This window comes from Macadamia integrifolia, chromosome 9, assembly GCF_013358625.1.
Source record: "Macadamia integrifolia cultivar HAES 741 chromosome 9, SCU_Mint_v3, whole genome shotgun sequence".
NCBI lineage: Eukaryota > Viridiplantae > Streptophyta > Magnoliopsida > Proteales > Proteaceae > Macadamia > Macadamia integrifolia.
The window spans coordinates 32,607,480-32,620,597 of record NC_056565.1 but is presented as its reverse complement, the minus strand read 5'-3'; the positions used below and the strand labels follow the sequence as shown (position 1 = coordinate 32,620,597).

General features: G+C 38.7%; 1 protein-coding gene across 1 annotated transcript in view; it reads left to right on the top strand.

Annotated features, from left to right (window-relative positions):
• Nucleotides 1-955: 955 nt before the first annotated feature.
• Nucleotides 956-13,118, top strand: part of LOC122088892 (probable methionine--tRNA ligase) — a 31,695-nt gene continuing 19,532 nt past the window's right edge. The window contains exons 1-6 of the mRNA XM_042658254.1: nucleotides 956-1,249; nucleotides 1,350-1,494; nucleotides 1,758-1,911; nucleotides 2,023-2,178; nucleotides 2,321-2,551; nucleotides 2,738-2,881. Of these exons, the coding sequence (XP_042514188.1) occupies nucleotides 1,141-1,249; nucleotides 1,350-1,494; nucleotides 1,758-1,911; nucleotides 2,023-2,178; nucleotides 2,321-2,551; nucleotides 2,738-2,881 (939 nt within the window). The 5' untranslated portion in view covers nucleotides 956-1,140. The remainder of the gene's footprint in view (nucleotides 1,250-1,349; nucleotides 1,495-1,757; nucleotides 1,912-2,022; nucleotides 2,179-2,320; nucleotides 2,552-2,737; nucleotides 2,882-13,118) is intronic.

The window sequence follows — 13,118 nt, the reverse complement described above, 5'->3', positions numbered from 1 at the left end:
TATTAGGAGGAACTATTTGGAAATTTGTCATGGTGAGATTACACGAGAGAACACATCAATGCCAAGACCAAAATTTAAGGTCAATAAATTAAAAGGAAAGCGAATAAATGGCACGTTATTTCAGTGAAGGACCTATGCTTGCCTCTGCATAGTGAAGGAGAACACCGCCGACGGTGGTGTTATGCCGGAAAGTGTGTGTGTGTGTCTCTCTCTCTCTCTCTCTCTCTCTCTCTCTCTCTCTCTTTGTGCTCGCCTCTGCGCTTGATGGCTTCCTCAACTGCACAATGAAGGTGACTAGAGGTAGGGGTGAACTGTGAAGAAGACTTGGGTAAAAATATGAGTTTTAGTCAATAGGGTATAACAATTATTTTAACTCCTCACTTAACAGTGACTGAAAGCAGGAGTTTGAGTCTAATTTAGTATTATAGAGGGGGTATTCTTATAATAGTGGCATTTTCTAGGGTGTGATGCTATAAATTATCCATAGATAAATGTTTAGGACACCCAATCATAAGAATCAATGACCTAAATTTTATTATTTTGAATAAAAAGATAAAATATCTCTTATATATATATATACTTTTATATATATATATATATATATATAAGGGTTAAAATCAGGGTCGAATTAGGTTACATTGGATTAGACCTATCCTCAGGCTTCAGGATAAAATTTTTTAGCTCAGGCCCTATTAGGGCTGAAGGCCAAACTTACACCTCTAATTGAGAGAAAGAGGGTTTCTACCCAAAAACAAAAAAACTTAAGAGAGAGAGAGGGAGGGGTCATGTGAATTTGCCTTCCCATCTTTACCCCGGGGACATATATCGTGTTTTGCTTAATCTTACTGGCCACGTCCTCTAGTTAATGGTCCCCATTAGCCCTTTCCCTTCCACGTGGCAGGATGGAATTAGTTTATGTAAATACCACCAGAGCGCCTTTGACGTCAGCAATGCGTTTTCTGATGTGCCCTAACAGACTCTCTGACTCTCTTAACTTCTCATTCTCACTCCGTTCACTCTGAAGCTCTCGTTCGGTTCCTCTGAGGGCGCTTCCCCATCTTCACTGTCCGAAGAAGAAAACCAGAATCCTATATTGCAACTATTTCTCTTTCCTCCAAACACAAAACTCAGAAATCGCAGATGGAGAACGCCTCTCCCAAGGTTCCTATCGAAGGCCGTAGGAACATATTGATTACGAGTTCATTGCCTTACGTCAATAACGTCCCTCATCTTGGCAACATCATTGGATGTATTCATCTCTCTCTGTTTCTCTCTCTGTCTCTGTCTCTGTATTTTCAAATTTGGTCTCTTTGTGAATTGATTTGCTCTATTGGGTTTCTTTTTCTTAGGTGTTTTAAGTGCTGATGTTTTCGCTCGCTACTGCCGTCTCAGAGGTTACAACGCTATATACATCTGCGGTACCGATGAGTATGGAACTGCCACAGAGACCAAAGCCATGGAAGAAAATTGCAACCCTCAGCAGATTTGTGATAAGTATGTGGGATTAATTACTTCAAATATGGTCTCTTATAAGTTTATATTATTCACACGAAATCTGGTCTTTAAACCAATGTGATCTTACAATATGGTAGAATTTTGCAGTTGACTAATTTCTGATAAGTATGTGGTTAATTACTTGAAATATAAAAGGAACCCAGTATGAGAAAGATTGATGGGATTGGGGTGGAGTTTTGCCATATTTATTGGGCTATATACGGCAAATAATACCTACAAACTCATGTTTATGGGCTGTGTAGGTACCATGCAATTCACAGAGAGGTATACAAATGGTTTGACATTAGTTTTGATAAGTTTGGGCGCACCTCTACTCCGGAGCAGACTGAAATTTGTCAAGCAATTTTCAAGAAGTTGTTGGAGAACAATTGGCTCTCTGAAAATGCTATGCAGCAGGTTTGAATTTTTTCTTGATTGCTCAGACAGTGTCACAGTCTTCTGTTAGTTTGAATTTTTACCAGAACTGCTCGAGAAGCATTGTTGACTGCTCTTTTGACTGCAATGCAGCTTTATTGTGATACTTGTACACGTTTCTTAGCTGATCGTTTTGTGGAGGGTACCTGTCCCACACCAAATTGTAATTATGATTCTGCACGAGGGGATCAGTGTGAAAAATGTGGGAAGATGTTGAATCCGACAGAACTAAAGGATCCTAAATGCAAGGTACATCATTTTGCCTTATTTACTGGGGTTCGATTTTTCTTGCTCATTCGATTTTCTAGAATTCACATTAAAGTTAATGTAACTGAGATTCTTTGGATTACAAGTGTACACTTCTTGAAAAGGAGTCTTGTCTGTTGTGCAGGTATGTCAGACAACTCCACGTATCAGGGATACGGAGCATTTGTTTCTTGAGCTCCCATTGCTAAAAGATCAGCTGGAGATGTATATCAACGAAATGTCAGTGGAAGGATCTTGGAGTCAGAATGCTATTCAAGCCACAAATGCATGGCTAAAAGAAGGATTAAGACAACGGTGTATTACCAGGGACCTTAAGTGGGGAGTTCCTGTTCCTCATGAGAAATATAAGGACAAGGTAAATAATATTGATGCAGTTTGTGTATTTTTTTCTTCCTAAGATGTTTCATCTCTTATGCGTAAGGCCTACATCAAGTTTTATTGTTTGAAAACTTGTTAGAACCCCTTTTACTGTTCTCTTTTTTATTTTTTTATTTATGGTTACAGTTGACCAATTGATTGCCTGCACCCTACTTTATTGTAGGTTTTCTATGTATGGTTTGATGCTCCAATTGGATATGTTTCAATTACTGCATGCTATACGAGTGATTGGAGCAAATGGTGGAAGAATCCTTCAAATGTGGAATTATATCAGTTTATGGGCAAGGATAATGTGCCATTCCATACTGTAAGTGTGATACATTTCTTGTATCTTTTTCTTTCTGTTGAACTGTGTCAGTCATAATTTCAAAGGGAATGAGGACTGTATTTTTCCTGGAAAATCCCGATCTGGATTGGAATGGGAAGCTCAATGAACTGGGATGTGTTCAATGTTAATTCACATAGAGATGTTTAAAGCTCAGCCGATACTACCCCAAGGGATTTGTGTTGGTCCTGTTAGACATATTGATCCTTCATATCATTTTGTTAGTATACGAGCAAGGACATCGTGCTGTTCTCTACTGTAATAGTGCTTTCTTTCTTTTATTTGACATTCCCTTTGTGACATTGAGGTCAAATGCTACACTTTGCAATCTTGGTCAATTATAAGTGCAGCCCAGGGTGTGCAATTGTTTGGTTGAACCAGCCTCTTTCTTCTCTTTGCCTCCCCCACTCAAAAGAGAAGGGGGGGTGTTGACCCTGATCTATGTAATTAAAACCCTAATGCCAGAGCGGGATCCCAACAAAATAAAATCTCGCTTCTTTCTTTACTTTCTATATAAACACCAAGGGTAAGGTTTCCCCACGATGCCAGTGTGTGTGTGTGGGGGGGGGGAGGGTGTGGATATGCTGACGTTCAATGGAGGCCTTGGTGCTGCCTTGGGAAGCACCAATAAGGAAGAGTGATCAGATTCAAATGGAAGGACCTAAAAGAGTCGGGGGCAAGCCTAAAATGACCATAACAGAAGTATTGAGAAAAGACATGTAGAGTTTAGGTCTTGACTCTAGTATGACCTCGAATAGAGCTATTTGGAGGGCTAGGATTCATGTAGCCGACCCCATTTACATTGGGATTTTTTTTTTGGGTGTTGCTGTGTTCCTTTCCTGTTACTTTTTATTATTATTTTGACCCTCTAATAGTTCCATGTCACAGATCTCATTTAGTTAGGAAAAGGCTGAGTTGTTCTTGTACCAATTGCAGAATGGTATCATCCACATAGGTTCCACATGGCTAGAGTAGAAGAGAGAAATAGAGAACCCCATGTGAGCAGGAAATAGTACCTTGGCATCGTGGGAAACTTTTCCCCGAAAGCCAATTCTCCAACTTTAGTATTCTACTGGTTCTATTTGATGACTATTATGTATACTTTTTTTTCCTTAAAATACCCTTATTGTTGTTCGTAGGTTGGGGGGGTTTGAAGCAAGTTCTTCAAAAAATTTGCGAAATTTTCCCAACACATTTCCCAATGCTCCACCTTAGGTTCCCTACACAGATGGCACTGGCACATGCACTCACTCATTGGCTGGGGCATTCCGAATTTTACCAATCACATACACTTCATATACACATCCACCTTGCAACCACAAGTGCCCAAGTCTACCAAACTGTGGACGCCTGCTCTGAAAACGTACACAACACTCCAATACACTTATAGCAAGTAACGCAGGCACACACAACATATATGTGGTTCGGCAAAGCGCCTACATCCATGGAGCCATAGTTGTCACGGTGACAAGGCGAACCAAGGCATTGGAAGGCTGCTGAAGTGCTTAGGCGACAAGGCCACTAAGTATTATTTTTTATTTTCACCATTTTCTAACATTATTTAGCATGCTACATATACCTTGTATAATAAAAAATCAATATTAAGCCAAATTAACTCATCAAAGACATTGCTTTGCTTGTGCTTCCCTCCTCTGGTTGCTCGAGGTGTGACACTCTTTGATGCAAATACAGCTGCACTTACCTGGTTGGACCAGCATGACTGGCTCTGGAACCCAAGGGTCAAGAAGAACCGGTCCAACCCAGGTTTTTGGTCCAACAAGGGCTGGTAGTAATTTAGTTTATTAGTGTCTTTTATTTTATCATATTTGTTTTGGGATAGGATACGATACGATACGTAAGAGAAGTAGGAGTCATTTTCAGTGTTGGAGTCTAAGTAGGAGTGTTATTATTTTCTTTTAAATACTTGCATATACTCAATGTTTTAGTCAGAGTGAATTTTGTTTAGAAGTAGTGAATTTGTGCATTGTGTGATTCCCCTTCCCACTCTTGTGTGATTCCCCTTCCCACTCTTGTGCGATTTTCCCTCTTTGCCTTAAGGTTACCCCATCAATTTGGTATAAGAGCCAAAGGTCCCCATTCCCCTTCTTCCTTCTATCTTGTTCTTCCCTTCCCCATTCTCTGTTTCGACTCTACCAAGATTGACAACCAAAAAAAAAAGAAGAAGAAGAAGAAGAAAGAGAAGTCGACGAGAAGCAACAGCGAGAGAAACCAGAAAAAAGGGAAGAAGAGAGAAGCAGAAGACGAGAAGGAGAAAAAAAAAAGTAGCAGAGAGAAGACAGAATTAGTAGACGAGAAGAGAAAGAGAAACATAAGAAGAAGAAGAGAGAGAGGAACATACCTGGTTCGATCGATCCACCGCTGGTCGTCGAGCTTCTGCCTTCTTCTCCGTCTAGTTCCGTCTCCAGGAAGGAGGACTCCTTTTGTCGATAACACAAAGCCCCACCCTAGCCTTTTTGTCTTTTACTTTCTCTAATTTCTGATTTTCCTATTTTGCCCTCTCTCTATCCTTTAATTCCTTTATCCCATACTTTTTCATTACTTCCAATTATACCCCTCCCCCTATACGTGATACCCCACTTTGTGTTTCAAGTTGAACTTTCCAATATTTACAATTCTGCCATTGCTTTTAAACCTCCTTTATTTACTATTTTACCATCATATTTGAGTGTAATCTTGCCCATCTCCACCATGGTAGCCAACAGTAAAGTTGTTCAACATCTGAACTCCTATAAAGGAGAAACTGATGCAAAATTTGAAGCTCTTACTACTGATGTCACTTCTCTTAAGACAATGATGGAATCCATGCAAGTTTCTATGAGATCCATGCAAGCTTCTATTGATTGTTTGGTGGCAGCAGATAGAGGAAAAAGTCCTATTCAATCTGGGGATTCCTCCAACACCACTCCATAGGATCCGTCACCGCCAACACCTCATACACCGCCACCACCACCTCCACCACCATATGGAATTGGTAGATTTGATGATGGAGCAGAAAGAGCAGCAAGATTGGATGTCCTTGATTTTTATGGAGATAATAATGTAGACAAGGGTAGGGAGTCTAACCAAGTCTCATCTTTAGGATCTTTTAATCAGAAGAACAACCAATTGATCACCTAATGATTCCAATAACAGAACAATAACCAAACTGATAACAATTTAAAGATCAAAGAATCGATCTCAGAAATTAACAATTTTGTAACTGAATAAACAGCAGGGAATATATGACTGACATCATCAACTAATGAAGTCAAATCAATGAGGAATAGTATCATCAACTAATCAGCAACACCCAACAGAAATCGATTAGCAAATCTGGGCAGAAATTAGGATCGTCCAGAATAGGGAGAAATCCCATAACTGCAGATTCCTTGGTCTGATGAACCTTAAATTAAGGTCGAGTTCCCCTCTATATAATCTTAACACTCGATCAAAAAAAGAGAGCCATTGGATGGCTGGATCTTCAGAACAATATAAGGGCAGCAGGAGAGAAACTTGAAATTTCCCGAATCAGAACTCAGCAGCAGTTAAGATCTCTTACCTGATATGAATAGCCTTGCAAATAACCTTGAAAACAAGAAGAAGAAAACCAGAAGAGACCTCTTGGACTTCACGCCGCAAAGAGTCAATTGGATCAAACAACAATTCCTTTAACCTTGATCAAACACAAGACCACCACTTTGATCACACACAAAGCAAACTTAGAAGGGCAACATCAACATAGCTTTTTCATTCATAAAATCGTGACTCAACTGATGAGAGCTCTTCTTTATTTATAATAATGGTAGGGTGATTACAAGAAATAGAAACTACCTTTAGTTTCCAAAACTGAAATAGGAAACTAAATAAACACAACAACTCTAGTTATTAAAATTAAAAATAGAAACTAGGAAATAAGAAATTAGAAACTAACTGGGTACTGAAATTAGAAATTAATTAGGTACTGAAATTATAAACTAAATAACCCCATCAAAGCTCAACTAAAAAGGAAACTAAGGAAAAAAGGAAACTAACTAGTAATCTCGTACTCAATCTTAGAGCTCTTCATTTGGACCCATAAAAGTGGCCTAATACACTCCAAACCACATGGACTGAAGGCCCAACACATATACAACCCAACCTTAGGCTTATTCCTAATAAAACAAGCCTATTTTGGTTATTAATTTGCATTAGATAACAATCCATAATTGTACTTTGATTGGATTCACAATTTAGAGACGTTCTTCAGATGGTACGGGTTGACTGAGGCCCGAAAGATCCTATTTGCAGAGGCTAAACTGAATGGCACGGTCCGAGTCTGGTGGATCAAGCAACAACAACATAATTGAACCCGAGGCATTGGTTTAGTCACTACTTGGGCTGAAATGCATGAAGTCATGAACCGAAGATTCTTACCTTCTGATTACAAGCAAAGCGTGCATCTCAGGTTTGCACAGTTGAAACAGGAGAATTTGATCGTGGAAGAATATGTTGCTAGGTTTTATTATTTGGCTACTCGTTCGGATTTTGAGTGGGATGAAGAAGTATTGGTGGAACAATTCCGCAATGATTTGCTCCCTGAAATTATTGCTGCCCTTGCCTCTAGCCGACTGCTTACAATGGAAGATGTTGTCTAGGTACCAAATCAGGTTGAGGAAAGTCTGAAACGTTTATACAATCAGAGGCCATTTATAGATGCTTTTCCTAGGGGTCCTAATTCTATTCAGCCACTGTCATCTCAATAAGAAAAGTCAATCAACAAACCACAGGCTAGTGCTTCATCTATGTCATCTTCACGACCTAGCCGGCCATATTCTCCACCTCGGTGTGATTCAGACATGTCATCTTCATCCATACTCCTCACCTCAGTGTGGTTATGACAGAAACTCAGTATTTCCAAAGGAGGCTATTCAATGTTTCCAATGCAAGGGGTACGGGCATCAAACTAATCAATGTCCTAACCAGTTGTTTGCATACATCGACAAGGACAATTTTATACCTTATGTACCCGAAGAGCAACCAAAAATGGGAATAGTAAATCTGGAGTCTGAATGTGATCGTGAGCCTAATGAGATTAATGATGGTGACAATAATGGTGAACTTCAACCGTTTTATGTGATCCGTCCTCTTTTGACTACACAGAAGATTCCCGAGGAGGACGATTGGCGCTGTAACAGTATATTTCAGACCAGGGTGCGATGCAATGATAGTTTGTGTAATATGGTGATTGACCCCGACAATTGTCCAAATGTTGTTGCTGAAGATGCTGTTCGCAAGTTGGGTCTGAAAACTGAGCCTCATCCGAACCCCTATAAGGTTGGGTGGGTGAAAGACAATAATCTGAAAATTCATGAAAGGTGTTTGCTCACGTTTTCCATTGGTGGACTGATTGATCAGGTTTAGTGTGATATTATCCCTCTGAAAGTCTGTCACATTCTTCTTGGGCGCCCATGGTTGTTCGACAAGAAAGCTAAGCATTGTGGATTTGAGAATACATACTCTTTTCAGCATGGTGGCCTTGAGATGAAGTTCCTTCCAGCAAAGGATCTTCCACCTCTCAAGCTCAATAGGACAGTTGGTATTTTTCTCATCAAGCGCATTGACTCTGACAGCATTCTTAGACCCATCCAAACTCGATGGAGTCGAGTTCTTTTCAGAGGAGGAGAGTTGATGTAGATACAGCTGCGCTTACCTGGTTGGACCAGCATGACCGATTGTGGAAGCTAAGGGTCAAGAAAAATTGGTCCAACCCATGTTTTTGGTTCAACAAGGACTGTTAGTAATTTAGTTTATTAATAGGTCTTTTATTTTATCATATTTGTTTTGGGATATGATACGTAAGAGTAGGAGTCACCGAGCCTATTTCAGTGTTGGAGTTTAAGTAGGAGTCTTATTATTTTCTTTTAAATTCTTGCATATACTCAATGTTTTAGTTATAGTGAATTTTATTTAAAAGTAGTGAATTCGTGAGTTGTGTGATTCCCTTCCCCCTCTTGTGCGATTTTTCCTCTTTTCCCTAAAGCTACCCCATCACTCTTCTTTGGACCCATTCCCCTTCTGGGATTTTCAATGCAAAGGCTACTTGAGATTATGTCTGAACTCAAAGCTCCTCCACCCCTTGGCACAAGCTAATCTGGTTCAAGCATCATATCCCTAGGCAAAGCTTCACGACTTGGAGAGTCTTCACAAATTGCCTGCCCACTCAGGCCTTCCTCATTCATCGAAGGACCCCAATCTCCTTGCTTTGCTATCTTTGCGGATCAGAGCCGGAGGACATTGAGCATCTCTTTTTTGCTTGCCTTATCTCCCATTCCATTAGGAGTCTAGTCCTCTCGAAGTGTTGGCCTTCTTCGAGAAGAATTCTCCCTTTCCACAGGGAATGGATTTGGATGGATATCAAGGGGAAAACATGTATCAGCTTGTCTAGATCTCGTATTTCCCACGTAGTCTGTTGGTCAAACCAACGATTCTCTTCTTAAAGTAAGTAATAAGAGTCTTTTTTCTTTTTTTCGGTATGTAGCTCCGCGGGCAAGGATTGCATCATCGGGCAGGGCGAAAATGATCATAGGATCATCATTATGGCCCTCTTCTTGTTTCTTTTGTTTGGGACCATCAACCAGATCTGGATGGAGAGGAATCATAGAAAAGGGACCGCCAACTCTCGGTCTCTTAGAAAGATTTGGCGTTCCATCTTTTTTTATGTTAAAGCTAAGATCTCAAAAGTTTCCTCTTATTCCTCTTTCCCGAGAAATGATCATATTGTAACTTCCTGGTAGCTTTCTAGCTATGTGTCTAGGACCCCGGATTCTCTTTAAGATTCTGTTCTGTCTTCTTTCTCCTACCTCCACTCTCTAGGGGTTGTATGGTCTTTCTCCTTTGATTATGAATTAAATTATTCACCAAAAAAAAAACTCATCAAAGATCAAGATTAAGTCATAAATCAACATTTAGAGAATTGTTGTTGGTTCTATAGTAACTTTTACTGGCCAAATGATTTTATTTTTACATGAAACTTTTTGTATCAGGTATAGCACAAAACCAGCTTTCCAACAAGTCTAAGATTACTTAAATTTGAGTTGTATAACAAAGTTATGTTCTGGTCAAACTTAGTTTAAAGTGCGCGAATGTTATTAAAATTGCCTGAATGAAAATAATTTTAAAAGATTATTTTACCAGACTTTTGGTTTTAGCAATGTTTTACCATGATAAGATTTATAAACTTTTCAAAATTGAGAAAAACCCCAGCAATTGAAAGTTGAAAATCGCCCCCTGTAATAATAAATCTAGTTTTGTTCTTGGACTGGGGAGTTTACTTTTTATCCTTTTGGAAAATTTGATTTTTAAATTATTTTTATTAGATTCAAATAGGTGATATTTTTCTTATTTACTTAAATGATATTTGGCATAATAAGTCCAAAAACTAAGGTGACATGCAGTGCAATAAGGCGACAGTCGCCTAAGAACCAGGCAAACAACCTGGATGCCAAGGTGGTGTCGAAGGCACCGCCATGACAACTATGCATGGAGCAATGCCCTTACATGGACAACTATATATATCTTTTTTATGTTATTTTCTATGCTTGCTTAAATATTTAAAGTTAGGGTTTATTTAATAACTTAATGAGTTAGCCTAGCAGTTAGTACCTTGACTATCTAGAGGTCCTAGGTTCAAGTCTTGTCATAAGGGAGGTTTTATTTAATTAATTTCTTTTCTTTTATTTTTAAATCATTCTTTGTGGTCCCCACCCTCTTTAGACAAACCGTGGGAGTGTGGGAGAGAGAGAGAGAGATGTGAAAGAGGGGGAAAAGAGAGACGTGAGTGAGGAGAGATAAGGAAGAGAGAAAGACGTGAGGGGGAAAACAGAGAGAGGAGAGAGAGACGTGAAAGAGGGAGAAAAGAGAAAGAGACGTAGAGAAAGGGGGAAGCAAGAGAGAGACGTGAGAGGGGGAAAAGAGAGAGAGACATAGACAAAGGCGGTGGGCTACAAAAAAGCAAGAAAAAATAAAGAAAGAAGGGAAGAAAGAAAAATCGTGAGAAAAAAAGAAAGAAAGAAACAATGGGAGAATAAGGGGATTTTGGTGCCTACTTCTCTATTTTTCAGCTCACTCCAGGTAATGAAGCGTCCTCTTATCCTTGGTTTAAATTATTGGTTCTATTGGTTCTTCTTTTGGGACCCAATATGGGACCCAAATTACTTGTGACCCAATATTTAAGGTTTTTGGGACCCTAATTGTTTTTAGGGTTTTTCAAACCATATGACCTAAATCTAATATTTTTTCGTATCAAGGCTTAGGATTCAATTCATAGGGACCACATATAATATTCTTTATGGGACCCAAATCTTGGACAAGATAGTAATAAAGATAGGCTATTACTAATTTCAGATTGGGACATCTTGGACACTTGGGACTCGAAGGGGGGGTAACACTTTTGCAAACGGGGGTAAGTGGATTATAGTGGGATTACACCACAAGTGTGTGGGTTGATTGTATGATGTGATGTTTGGTGTGCTTGTATCGTTGATATGTGCTGACTTATAATTTTTGAATTGTGTTTATGTGTGACATGAGTTTATAGGAGTAATTGATATTTGATGAAGGTGACTATTAGTGTGATGTATATTGATGTTGATTTTTATGTGGAGATTTTACATATGTTCGTGTTTTTTTAAAGAAAATGATTTTATGAACGGTGATTTTGTGAAAGTGTGAAAAGAGAAAGTGTGTGAGGGTAAATAGAATACTCCGTACCAGACTAGAGAGGGGTGTCTTGTTGAGCCACGGGACTTATACCCATTGTGCATAGTGGTGTTTATGTAGTCATAGTGGTGACGACAATGTGATTGTGTGATTGTGGGGGCCGTGTTTCCCTCTCGTATTATGGGCGGTTGTAGCTTATTTCTCTCAGTGCTGGCTAAAGTGTGATAAAAAGGGATATTTTTAAATAACCGTGTTTTATTAAAATTGTGGTTTAAGAAACTAAAACTATTTGTTTTATCCGTTGTTTCTGGTTTGATTGTTTGCCCTGTGATGTGTTCATACTATTTTCCCTTACTGAGCTGTTGAGCTCATAGTTTTTAAAGCGCTGGTGCGACTAAGGCGTTTGAGGGCCTGTCGGAGCGCCTTAGCAATAAGGCGGGCATAAAGCGTCGCCTTATTGACTAAAGCGTTCTTGTGTACTTTTTTTTATAAAACCAATCTATTTGACTCAGATACTAGTTAAATCCTATTACTCATATGCTAAATAAATATTAAATGTTTATATTCATACCAATGTAAGATATTCATCAAGAAAACAAATCAATAAAGTGAATAAACTAAGTTCATCATCAATTCATCATCAATCATCAATCATGAATCATCAATATTCAATCATCAATCATCTTAACATATTAACATATAATATAAATACATAATTATGAAACAAAATTATAAATATAAAGAAAAGAAGACATAAAATATACAAGTATTTATTATACTTACCTCTATGATGCCATAATGAGTGCCTAAGCCCTAAGGTCATCCACTATATTTCTACTCCTGTTAAAGAAGTAGTTAAGAACTTAGAATTAAAATACATCGAAAGTAAAAATCGAGATGCCAAATTAAATGGATGAGAAGTGACTAACCTGGGGATTCTTAATCATTCTAAAAAACTTTAAACTTCAATGAAGCTAAAACATAAAATAAACTAAAATGCTAAGAATTTAGTAAACAAAGAAAGTCAAATACTTAAAAGTTCAAGGACTCAAAAAACTTTAAAGTTTAAAGACTCAAAATACGTCAAAGTTCTAAGACTCAAAGACTTTCAATCCAAATCAGTAATTAAATTAAAATCTTCTTCTTCAACTGCATTTTGTTGCTGGCTTGCATCATCTGGAGCTATGCCATAATCATCCTCAATGTTTCATCATCACGAATATCCTCTTCACTCATCTCATCCACTTCTTCATCTGACAAATCCTCAAGCTCAACCCTCCTACCACGCCGGGTATAGCAAAGATTGGTTCCACTGGTAGATGCTGGAGCCCTCCTTGGTCTATTATGGCCTTGGTATGATGAAGATGCTCCAAGTGCTCTATCAACATCTCTCCAAGTGATATCATTCTCAGGATGCACTAATTCATCCTCTGATTCACCAATCATCCACTCACTACTCCAATTAAGATCATCGAGCAACAATGGATTGTAGTTTCTACATTGTTCTTTTCTTTCTTGGAAC